The sequence below is a fragment of the Anabrus simplex genome, chromosome 6 (assembly GCF_040414725.1).
Source record: "Anabrus simplex isolate iqAnaSimp1 chromosome 6, ASM4041472v1, whole genome shotgun sequence".
Taxonomy (NCBI): domain Eukaryota; kingdom Metazoa; phylum Arthropoda; class Insecta; order Orthoptera; family Tettigoniidae; genus Anabrus; species Anabrus simplex.
This window is the reverse complement of record NC_090270.1, coordinates 256503512-256516886: the sequence shown is the minus strand read 5'-3', so window position 1 is coordinate 256516886 and position 13375 is coordinate 256503512. Positions and strand designations below refer to the sequence as shown.

Below are 13375 nucleotides of genomic sequence, written 5' to 3'. Positions count from 1 at the left end.
TAGAGGGCCTAATAATTCCATCCTTCAACATCTGATCGATGATTTCTTTCAGAGCCTTCATTTTAGGTGGAGATAGCCTATATGGTGGAAAACGGACAGGAATCGAATCCGTGACCTCAATTTTGTATTCAATAAGGTCAGTAACACCAAGAGTATCAGAGAACACCTCTGGAAACAACTGACACAGCTTACGAATACTATCAGCCTGCTCCTCAGGTAGATGTCTAAGGTCTAACAACATCTCATCCTGGGTAGGCGAAATAGATGAACATGATGCAGAATTACATTTCAATAATGGAATTTTACAATTAGACGCAAATTTGAAAGTGCACGACCTACTCCGAAGATCGAGTACAAGACCAGTGTGAGAAATGAAGTCAGCTCCCAATATAATGGGGCAAGACAAGTGCTTGGCCACAAACAATTTAATTTTCCATGTAAATTTAAAAATGCGGATTTTGACATTTACAGAACCTAGAATTTCTAATGGAGATGAATTAGCCGAAACATATTGAACAGGAGATGAGCCATAGTCAGATAGTTTACAAACAGATTTCAATTTTGAATACCATTCAGCCGAAATAATAGAACAAACGCTGCCTGAATCTAATAGAGCAGTTATAGGCTCATTATTTAACTCAATTTTGAGAAAAGGCACCGGTGCTGGGGTATCCGCCGCAATCCTCAGACATTCTTTGGGGCATTCAACAGATGAATCTGAGGACTGAATTTTCCCTGAATTTACGACCTGTTTACCAGGGGCTGAGCCTCGGGAAGAGGGACTAATCGACTCAGCCGAAGCCACCAGTCATTTTTTATTATTGGCATTGGTGGAATTTGCACCAGAAGTTGAGCAGGAGGGGGTGCTATTCGAATTTGGGCAATTCTTGGCGATATGTGAGAAAGCCCCACATTTAAAACAGCCTGGTGATGAGCCAGCTCCATTATTTGCCCTACTACATTTGATCAATGGACACTTATTGCGGAGATGGTCAGGTGACCCGCAAGCAAAGCATTTACGAGGTGTGACAGGTCGGCGAGGTGGAGGCCGAGGATTACCAAAAGAAGGAGGAGGTTCTTTCGCGACACGCAAGGAATCGGCGTACCTAACTCCTTCCGCTGAGACAGCCAATGCTTCAAGTTCAGAGAAAGTTTGCGGGCACGCCGCGAAACACAAATATGACCTATAGGATGGTGAGATACCTTCCACAATAACTTGTACGATTTGATCCTCCGGGAAGTGAAGAGCAAACACTCTAGTATAGAACTTAATATCTTGGATGAAATCTGCCAAGTTTTCATCCAACCGTTGTACACGATAATAGTACTTCTGAATAAGGGAGGACCTTGCCCTAGCCGGGATGAAGGTAGCTAACAAGTGGGCGTGGAAGTCCTCAATAGATGATTGCTCGGTAATGGCTCTTACTATTTTGTCTGAGAGAATACCAATTGCATAGGGATAGATGATTTGCAAAATCTGACATGGAGAAAGAGAAAAAACAAGAGCATGGTCCTGGAACTCAACTAAAAACCTTAAAAATGAAATTACTTCACTAGTGGTATTAACAGAAACAGATACCTCTGAGCAGCATTGCTAATGGATGAGGCAAGCTGCTGAACCCAGGTGACATAGTAGGTAAAGGTTTAAGTGGCAAAGAAGTTAATTCAGAACGTACATTATTCAACGAGGTTCGGTGCTCAGACTCGTTGTCCAATGGGGCAGAGGTTGTTTGAGCTGCAACGGTTTTCCTATTGACGTCTCCCTTAGGAGGCTCTTCCTCGCTACCTACATTCACCGTGACGGGTTGATCAGTTTTGGGAGGAACTTCCCCAGTTAACAATTGGGTAACTTTACTGGACAATTCAGAAAGATTTTCGAGAACCATACTAGCTTCCTTCCTCTGAACATCATTCAACTTCAGAGACAACAGATCGTTAACTCTATTTGAAAAATGAAATAGCCTGGCTTGCACACGCTTAATTTGATTAGGAGAAGGATCATTTTCTTCAAAAAAACTAACTACAGATGCTAGCTCAGTAATATTGTCAGTGATCGTGGAAAGAGAGTCGTCAATTTCTTTCTCTCCCAACGTGGGGATGGAAATGGGCAAATCAAGGGACTCTCTAAGCTTATTTGTGTCTACCGCAACCGTGTCTCCAGACTGCACATTTCTAATAGTTAATTCATAGATCAACTCCTCCTTGCGCAAATAGTTAAGATGGAGAACATCGCGAGGGCCGGGCATGATGACAGAACAATTTTGAAAAAGAAAAAAGTAAAAATTCCAGCAAGTGAGAAAATAGTTAGAGTTGTAATCAAAGCAATGTTTAGCCGTCAAAAGGGGCTAAATTGAGACCCATTCAACCACGCTCTGCTACCACTTGTTCCGAGGTATCTGTGGAACAGCAGAGGTGAAAGAAGGTGCGGGGGTGAACAGGTCTCAGGCTACGAAATTAAAATTAATTTAAAATTTAACAAGGTTATATTTTCTTTTCAAAATCAAGAAATAACATGCATGGCAGGTACAGAGTAGCAAGGCAACAAAAGTACAATTACAGTATTTACAGGATTTGGGCTTCGAGCCCCAAACTCACAATTCTTGGGCAATTAGCCCAACTTTACTCCAAAATAAGTTTTAACAGAGGGGCAGAAAACCCCATTCATGCCCAGGAGCACTTGCTCCAAATTACACAGTAAAGCCTCCTCGAGGCATACAACAACTCAATTTTCAAGAAAGAGCAACTCGCTCTCAAAATTTAAGCCTATCAAAGGCCACACCAAACTCCACATTCAAGTTGTCCTCCAAGGACATGAAAACTGGGGTAAAAATACCCAACCTACTGAGGCCTATCAAGTAGAGAAACAGAAATATTACATGGCCTCGACAATACCAATTTGAAAGGAGGCGAAGCAGCACTCCTAATACATTTTGTTTAAAACCTACTTGGCACTAGGCCGTTAATGCAAGGGCTAATCCCATACTAAAGAGGTGACTTATATGAGAAGACAATTTACATTACGCTAGACTGGAAGAAACGGTTGAGAAAATAAGTTCACCTCAAAGCAATATGAGTGGGAGCTCGAGAGGGTTAAGCACTCTCTATCTCAATATGTAGCTTTAAAAGAGAATAGATGCTAAGAGTCTTTACATTTTAGGGAAAAGTTACATGGTGGAAACGCTTCGGACCCGCCCCGAGAGTTAAACTGCTGAGCTAGCAAGAAAAGAAGTTATTAAACGGCCATTACCTTGTTGTTGAACTGCTGCCCGAAGAAAGAGGCGCTTCCCGCCCCCTGCTATGTACTTTACACTTTGAAAGCTGGTACTGAAGTGGCGCAGAGACCCGAAAATCAGCAGTTTATATACTCTCGTGGAAAGTTCGAGGCGTTTCAGGAATGAAAACACCCGCCCACAATCATTTTATTGGATAACCAAGAAAACCCCTACACAATATGAAGAAGAAACACATAATTGGTGGAAAATTAACTCAAGAAATTTGGGATTGGCTAAATTCAAAACAAGGGGAAAGAAAGGGTTAATATTGCCAACTTAAACAATGACTGAAAGAAATTTAACAAAGAACAAACTTATGAATTCAAAATTTCTCCAAAAACATAGTTCTTTCACTTCGCACTAGGGTGCACCATTGTAGTTCTTCAGTAGTGTCCTCTAGAAGAGAATGTTCACACTTCTTACTACAGGAAAAACAAAAATACGTCGAAAAACGACCCAGTTCAGAAACTTCAAAATTTCCAAGTAGTGACATCTTCTGAGAAACTTGAAAATTAATACCGTAGATAAAGTTCAGACTTCCTCCAGCAGAGGAGTTTCAACTGGCGCAAAGTTTGAATTAGCGGCGCTCAGGTGTACTGCCCGGTACAACATTAATAATCGTTCCTCCAAAACGTTTGACGTACAAACTAAAGGTGTATTTTACAGGTTCAGTCAACAGTACTCTCTCCAAAATGTAAAATTTTGAAGAATAACTTTCAATTTTAAACAGTAGCGAAACACGGGTATCTTGCTAGTTTCTTTATATAAGTAAAGGCTGGAACCAGTAGGTATGCATGCCAAATATTGGCAGTGATCTGAACTGCAGCTCTGGCACTATGGCCAGCACAACTGTTCAGTGTGCACTAGTTGTCCACTGCAGGCCATTCAGAATCAATAATTAGCTTTCAATGCTTGCTTGAAATGCAATCTTCCTCTTGTAGTGTCTTCTCCATTACTGAAGGTTCAATGACTGCGAAGTGTGCAAGATGTTCATCTGTCCTCTTCAGTCTACTTGAATCTAGTTCTGTCCAATCCCGTAAGCTCCTCAGCCAAGAGTATTTCCTTCGACTGCAACCTCTGCGTCCATCAGTTTTACCCTACATGATCAATTTTAGTAGGTTGTACGTCTCATTCCTCATAATATGCCCAAGGTAGGCATATATTTCATTGTGGCTCCGCAGTAGAATCAGACTTTTATAGTTGTGGCTTGTCAGGGTAGATGCCTTCTAGAAGGCAGATATTTCTGCACTTACTGTTGGAAGATACCTTACCTCAAGATCAAGGGCACATTTATCAATCTTAGTCTTACAACCATATGTTCTGTTAATGCATAAGGTGGGAATTTTCAACCTAAAGAACTACAATGTATATATTTTAATGTTGTCATCTCTGCTTAATAACTACGTGTACACATAATTATTTGGTTTGTTTCAGATCTTTCAGTTCAAATTCTGATGGCGAACACCACTACACAAAACGTATAGGTGCATGTGGAATTCAAGGACAATTTTATGAAATTAAGATGTCCTTTCTGGTGTTCTTACGATGTGTGAACTCTGGATTCTTCTACTTGGCGTCCAACCTCAAAGACACTGGGGCCTTCGATGACATTGTACTCAAGTACAGGGATGAGCTGACAGGTGAAACGAGAACATACTTCATCCAACTGAAACACAAGACAGGCAACAAGAAAAGCATATCCCGCAATGAGTTTCTGTGTCTCACCGGTGATTTCAGTCTCATCAAATACTTTCTGTCCTATCGTGATGAGATATGTGTCCAATATAGCATCAAAGAGAATCCCACCATCTTCAGTGGTAACCTTCAGGAGAGCGAGTTCATCTTGTATACCAATGCAATCATAGTTCAACACAAACAATCAAGGGGTCAGCTTAGCGAGAATGTGATCGATGGTAAACAGACTGAAGGGTTCCTCAGCACCAGTACTGATGGCATCAGTCATATCTTCACAGAGGAAAAAGATCCAGATGTTTTTCAGCTACCACAAACAGTAAAAATATGTACCTCACTTTTACAAGAACTTGACACTCTCCTTGAGCAAGTACCTGACAGAGATGCACCTGACATTATCAAAGACAAGCTGGATTCCTTTGAAATGCATCCCAAACTGCTGAGTAAGCTGAGACAAAACCCAACAAGAAATGAGGTAAAGAAACTGTTAAAAGATATTTCTGAGATTGGGGATATGTCAACATTTCCTGACTTCCTCAAGAAACTAAAACTTTATCATCATCAGTCTAGTCAAAGCGGACTAGATAGTATAATTAAAGCTGAAATTGAGAAATATTTTCAAACATCAGTCGAAGGCACCCATATGATATATGAGAAATTACTGCGTGACTTTGAAGAATGGTGGAACAATGGAAATTTCTATTTAACTGAGAAAACAAAATTCTGGACAGATGTTATAATATCACATAAAGAGGAGCCATATAATCTAAGTAAAGCAAAAATCATTGCAATCAAACAGTTGAAAATTAAGTTCCGAGATGACATAATTGTAGATATGAAGTCTTTCATAACAAACACTCCTGTGGTGCACATTGTGACAAAAGGCGAGTCTACCATACTCACGTGTTGTAAAGTGTATCATTCTCTGTGCAGTGAGCCCAGAGACAGTTTCATTTTCATGAACTGGGGCTCGGCACTTGCACAGAGAGATGTTGTGCTCTGCACTTGGCATACCCGTTGGGCTAACGTGCTCATTCTCGAAGATGTATGTGACAATGAGGATGCTGAAAGTTTCTTTCAGGAGATTGCAAAGATCCTTGTTGATCATCCTCACAAAAAGCTTATTGTCATCACAAGAGAGGATCTTCTACAAACAAATGCTTTCCAACACATTCATATTGATATCTTCAATGACAAAATAAATCTACTAGATTTGAATGTTAAATCTCAAGAACAAATTCTGAAGAAAAGTATAAGGTTTCAAGGATATAATGTGCCATTAGGAGAACTGGTAGGCTCATATCAGGAACTGAAAGAAATGGTTACTGAAGATATCTTGATCAAACTTGCCCAAGGGGAAAGGATCATCATTGGCGAGGATCTGCCCATGCCAATAATTAACTACATACCTCGTATGCTGGAGCGGAAAGACCATATCTCTTCAGACATTCAGACTGTGAAGGAGTTATCAGCTAGGTTTGCTGTGAGTGGAGTAACAGTGGAGGAATTACAACAGGCTATCTCACCAAAACAGAGAGTGTGCACCTACAACAGCATTTCTGATGAATGTCGCTTTGTTGTTCTAGATAAAAATGGAGGTGACAAGGACTTTCATGAACTAAGTAAAGAGTCATCAACATGTCATTGGTTACATAAAGAGGGAAATATATTCAAAGTGAAACAGGTGAATGGCAATACTGAGATTCTACATCAGTACATAGATGATACTAAAACAAGCTTGTTCAAGCCCAAAACAGTATGGGATCTCCCAGGTCGTACAGCTGTGGTCACTGCTGAACCCGGTATGGGTAAATCAACTCTTGTTAAGTACATAGCCAAACAAACCAAAATGGCAAGTCCCTCAACATGGGTCATACATATTAATTTCAATAGCTACACTGAACTCATGGAGAATCTTGACAGCTCAACTCTTAGCCAAGATGAGGTAGTGCAGTTTTTGCTCACAAGTGCTCGGATACATCGTGGTGTTTTGGAAGAAAAGCTATTTCAGTTAAGTATCTTCACAACAGGGAAAATGGTTGTGTTCTTTGATGGTTTTGATGAAATATGTCCATATTATGAAAACGTGTGTTTGAAGATAATAGAATTATTATTACTGACAAAGATTGACAAGATCTGGATAACATCTCGAACAACATGTATAAACAAACTGGAGATGATAACATCATCACTAGCCTTTGGACTCACACCCTTTTCAGAGGAAGAACAGAAACAATTCCTCAGGAAAGTGTGGATGAAACGTGGCTGTGATTCTGATCTGATGAGCGATGTCATTAGTGAATTGTTAGAGAGGATAGCCATCACTCTTAATGACAGTGAAAAAAGATTTTCTGCCATTCCACTTCAAACAATGATCATTTCTGAAGTATATGAACAGCATTTGAAAGAAAGTCTGATGGCAGGGTGCGTTAAACTTCCAGAGCAATTAGACATACTTCAACTGTATGATGGTTTCTTTAGGAAGAAATTTGAAATATACTTCCGAGAGAAGAAAGGTGATGACCTAACAAAACCAGCGGTAAGAAGAGATAATGAACTGTGTTGGCTAAAGACAGATGAAAACCATAAGGCTGTAGCTTTGGTGGAGTTATTGTCACAACAAGACCTAGGTGCCTTGCATGACAAAGACATCCTCCTAAGGGCAAAAACTTGTCTTGAAGGGTTCCAGTCTGGCACAGAGATGACTGGTATCATAGATTCAGTAACTAATGGCAAACCGCACTTCATACACAGAACATTCCTTGAGTACTTCTCTGCTAAATGGTTTGCTGAAAACTACAGTCAAAATCAAGATCTAATAAGGAAAAAATTTTTTACCTCTGATTACAGTGTGATTCGAGCCATGTTTGATCAGATTCTAGCAAGAAACTGTTCCTTACATGAAGCAGTGTTAAACAGAGATGTCAAGGCAGTAGAGAGACTGATAAATACTGTGAATGTCAACTCACTTGATGCTGGTGGAAGAACCCCTATCCATTTGGTTGCAATCATGCATGACAGTGCCCCTGAGGTGATTGAGAAATGTAAACAAATTTCTATGCTGCTGCTTTCTCATGGGGCTAATATTACTATTGCAGATGCTGTGTTCCACTGGACACCACTGAGATATGCAGATGCAACACAAGCTTGGAACATTGTAGGGCTCATCCTAGAGCATGGAGGATGTACAAAAGATCTTATCTTCACTAAAATGCAGTTAAAGAATATGACATACATTATTCCTGCACTCTGTGATGCTACGAAGGGAGGTTATCACAAATTTCTCAACTTTCTGGTCAGATCTGGAATAAAGGTCAACATCGTCCTAGATTGCAACAAACGTCAGATGATCCACTTGGCAGCAGAATATGGACAAGTGGTAATAGTGGAATATCTTCTAAAAGCTGGGGTAAAACTCCATATTCGAGATGGTAAAGGATGGATGCCCGTCCATTATGCTGCACGGACAAATCACGTGGACATGGTCAGATACCTCCTCAGTGGGCAGTATCCAGTCACTTGGATGAAAAATGGGCACAACCCAGAGAACCTCATAGAGAATAAATGTAAGACTGCTGTGAATCTTGTTCTTCAGAAATCTCAGTCTTTGGCTATACAGAGAGCCAGTGATGTTAATGTTCAAGACAGCTACAAGTGGACTCCACTTCATCATGCTGCAAGTACAGGACAGTTAGAAGTAGTGCGCTATCTGTGCAAGGAACAGGCTGCACAGGTGGATGCTGTGGATCAAGATGGGTGGACTCCATTGCACTATGCATGTAGCAATGATCACCTTGATGTAGTCAAGTACCTTGTGGAGACTGCAGGTGCCTACCCAGACCAGAGAGACCGCTGTCAGCAGACCCCACTACACTCCTGCGTCATTCGAGGCCGGCTGAGGATTGTGAGATACCTGGCAGAGGAAGGAGGGGCGAATATTAACGTGCAGGACCAAGGGGGGTGGACTCTGCTACACTGTGCTGCAATGAGTAGCAGATTAGACATTGTGAAGTATCTGACAGAGACTTTGGGAGCAAATCTACTGAGCAGAGATAAGCTTGGTCAAACTCCATTGGATATGGCCTGTGGTCAGGACATTAGGCTGTACCTTACACACTACTTGGCTCAGGGAGATGTAACCACTTGGAAGTATTAAATGTTCCTGATGCTTATAGAAATCACAACGAGTATTGAAGCCTCCCGTAGAGCCTCCGTGGCTCAGGCGGCAGCACGCCGGCCTCTCGCCGCTGGGTTCCATGATCCAAATCCCTGTTACTCCATGTGAGATTTGTGCTGGACAAAGCAGAGGCAGGACAGGTTTTTCTATGGGTACTCCGGTTTTCTTTGTCATATTTAATTCTAGCAACACTCTCCAGTATCATTTCATTTCATCTGTCATTCATTAATCATTGACCCAGAGGAGTGCAACAGGCTTCGGCAGCCGGCACAATTCCTATCCTTGCCGCTAGATGGGGGCTTCATTCCTTCCATTCCTGACCTGCTCGAATGACTGGAAACAGGCTGAGGATTTTCATTTTCATTGAAGCCTCCCCTCCTAATGAAGCTGGGAAGCAGAAATGAGTTTGCCAGGGGCTCAGAAGAATGGACGTAGAAGAAATGGGTTGAGGAGAGTGCCTATCTATGTCAGTATTTGGAGACTGTCCTTGTCCTTCTGTGACTTCATGTTTCTCCTTGTCCCATTTTCTATTGCTATACTGACCTGCCATTGTGTTTGTCCAATTACACCGAGCTCGATAGCTGCAGTCACTTAAGTGCAGCCAATATCTACTGTAGTATTCGGGAGATAGTGGATTCGAACACCACTGTCGCCAGCCCTGAAGATGGTTTTCCATCATTTCCCATTTTCACACCAGACAAATGCTAGGGCTGTACCTTAATTAAGGCCACGGCCGCTTCCTTCCCACTCCTAGCTCTTTCCTCTCCCATCATCGCCATAAGACCTATCTGCATTGGTGCGATGTAAAGTAACTTGTAAAAAAATAAACTCCTGCTCTTTGTTCCTGTTCTAATACCAATATAAATGGTCCATTATTGGACATTATAAATTTTCCTGCTAACTCATTCCTGGTTGCCAGCATTTCACCCCCGTGTGCTAAGTTGGGCTCGTCAGTTGTACCTAGCACACCTACCAAGACGCATGGCTAGTGCATACCATGGAGGCCACTGGATAGGCCACTTGGAGCCACCGGCAGTGCCAATGCACTATGAGAAACTTTGTCTCTTTACCAAAAATTAATGCCTGCTTGGCCATCAGATGATATAGATATTGATTCTCATAGGGAATTCCCATAGCTAGGTGTGCTAGGTACCAACTGATGAGCCCAATCTAGCACACGAGAGCGAAACGCTGGCAACCAGGAATGAGTTAGCTGGAAAATTTATAATGTCCAATAACGGACCATTTATATTGGTATTATAAATTTACTCATTCGGGACAAATATTTCAGATTCTCTATGGGAATCAACATCTATATCATTACTGTTCTATGTATAACTTGAGAAATTGCTTTTCAGTAACCTATGAAAATGAAATGAATCAGACAAGATAAATGATATATTATACAAATTATAATCTGTAAGCAATGATCTAATTACTCAGAATAGTAACTGTTATTACTAGCATTTACTCGTGGCTTCGCACATACGGAATTCTTTTCAGTTTGATATAAATTTCAACCAATAGTAGCTTGTGCCTGAATTTTCATGAGAAAATGACAGTGCTTCAGCGATACATTGAAACAGTATGTGAAGCTTGTTACTATGAGTGAAGCTGGTGGAAACAAGTTGTATGACAGTCCTTTAATCAAACTCAAAGAAATTTGAGGAAGTCCATTTGCAGTAGCAGGGTACCCTTCCTTACTCTACGCCTTTGCCACTAAACAAGTCTCGCCTTGCCTCTTTACCTGCATGCTAGCACAAGTCGAATCTGCCATATAAGAGGCAGTGGGATTTCTTAAATAATTATAGATTGAAAATGCATATTGTAATATATCATTATTAAATTCAATTCCTTACTGTGTAGTTCATTTTCAGAATATTATGGAGGTTTTTACAACATTGGTTTTTGCATTTTACCTACAGTTTTTCCAACTCTGCACTGGACATGTGAGTGCCCTCACTGCATGCTCAAAATGCTTCTTTAATGCATAAAAAGAGTGGAATTTTCTGGAAAGCGTTAAGCGTTATGAAAAAAATACATTAATAACATTTGTATAGGAAATTTAATTCTAAATTCTGCCTGTATTGTATGTTCCTTTTGTTCAAAAACTATCAGTTTGCCATAATCATGCACCAAAACACAGAAATGCACCATTTCCAGGAAAACTGTCAGAGTTGGGAAGAAAATGCACATAAACCTTTTCTGCAAAACTGTTGCATTCTATGTACATTTGATACGTTCCATTTTTTTAAAGAGTACTAACTATTTAGGCAGCATATTCACATTTAAGGGTCCCAGGCAAATACATTCCTCTGACTTGCTTATGCACTAGCAGAAAAAAATATCCAAACACCAAGAAGAGGTTGTGCTAGAATAACAAATTTTTGTAGGCGTGTTTATACATCTGAAAGATGGTGTCGATTCAAATTTCCCACAAATCAAATTAGCATGGCACTAGTACAAAGACTATATATGTACAGTGTGGCCAAGTCCATTCCAGCCGCCATGTTTTATCCACGTACTTAGCTGATAGATGAAAGAGAGTGATATGATTATTGTTTTAATAAAGAATAGACTAGTTCAATGTTTTAAGGTGTGTGTGTGTGTGTGTGTGTGTGTGTGTGTGTGTGTGCGTGTGCGTGTGTGTGTGTGTGTGTGTGTGTGTGTGTCTCTCTCTCTCTCTCTCTCTCTCTCTCTCTACAAAACTTCTTCAGCCTTTGTGAATGTCAGTGTGCCAACCACGGATTTTCCCATTCAAAGAGGTGTAAAACAAGGCGACCCCATATCTCCCAAGCTGTTCTCAACAGTATTAGAAATGGCCATGTCAAAAATTAACTGGCAAGGTACAGGAATCAAAATCAATAGGAAAAGGCTGAACAATTTAAGGTTTGCAGATGACATTATACTTTTTTTTTTGCTAATGGCTTTACGTCGCACCAACACAGATAGGTCTTATGGCTACTCACCCGGTACCATTATTATTAAACATTTTAAGACATTTCTGACTTCACCCAGATTATAGAGTTATAGGCCAAAGGGTCTTAAAACATTGCCTCCAATTTGGTACAGGATTTAGAGTAAATTTGAAAATAATAGAATCCGTAATTGATTTTAAAGCCATCTCACCGAGAATTGCTATTCCAACTTTACAAACCAAACAAACTTTACACCATCATAAATGCTCATGCCCCTAACAATGAAAAAAATTTCCTAACAAAAACTCTGCAAGAAGTCGATAATTTCTGGGATTTCCTTGATCAGACAATGAATAAAATAAATATGAATAACATCAAGATCCTTATAGAGGACTTTAATGCTCAACTGGGTAAGGACAAGAAGTATCGAGATGTAGTAGGAAAGTGGGCTCCTCATAAATATACTAACAGAAATGGCCAAAGACTCATAGAAATTAGCAGAACCCATGGACTAATCTCCAAATCTACCTATTTTAAAAGAAAACCACACAAACTTAAAACTTGGAAACATCCTGATTGGACAAAAGGGAAATGGCAGCTCGACCACATATGTATGGACAAATTCTTTCACAAGGAAATCCACAATGTCAAAGTTCTAAGAGGAACAGATACTGGTTCAGATCATTACTTAATTAAAAACAAGATTAAATTTGCTCCATTAAGATGAAAAAGACAAAAAAGAGTTGGAGAGAAAAGGAAACACGACCCTCATCAATTTATCCAGAATGCCCAGTATCGCAAAGAACTGGAACTACAAGACTAACAGACAATTTAGATGACCTAATACCAATTCTTAAACAGAATGCAAAAGATCTAGCTCCATTAAATCCAAGGAAAAGACATACCTGGTGGACCTCTGATTGTGATAGAATGCACGAAGAAAGACATCAAGCTTGGTTGAAATCCACAAAACAGAAAGAAACGCCACTAACCTCAAAAATGTCAGAAAAGAATTCACCCAAACTATTAGAAGAATTAAGAGAAAATATCAAAAAGATTTAATAAACTCTACCGAGGAAAATTATTACAAAACTAATTCTAGAGATTATTTCAAAACCTTTGGTAAACAAGTGCAAAAAATTGTCTTGAGTAATGTATGTGATGAATGGAAAGTTAGCCTACATTTAAACAAAGACCTTTTAAAATTACCATATTCCTGGTTACAAGGTTTTACATATCAGAATGTACAATGAAATATCATGAAACTGTACATAGGAATGTACTTTTTATGTGTGACTTTATCGGTATGTATATAA

The 13375-nt window shown here is 40.0% G+C and overlaps 1 protein-coding gene across 1 annotated transcript; it reads left to right on the top strand.

Moving 5' to 3' along the window:
* The first annotated feature begins 7473 nt into the window (after positions 1-7473).
* Positions 7474-9216, top strand: LOC136875963 (ankyrin repeat and protein kinase domain-containing protein 1-like). The gene has a single exon (XM_067149577.2). It carries the CDS (start codon positions 7666-7668, stop codon positions 9118-9120), a length of 1455 nt encoding a protein of 484 aa, XP_067005678.2. The 5' UTR covers positions 7474-7665; the 3' UTR covers positions 9121-9216.
* The last annotated feature ends 4159 nt before the right edge of the window (positions 9217-13375 follow it).

Bases quoted from the DNA above. Each gene is read 5' to 3' on its own strand.
- LOC136875963 (XM_067149577.2), top strand. From the start codon at position 7,666: ATGACTGGTATCATAGATTCAGTAACTAATGGCAAACCGCACTTCATA.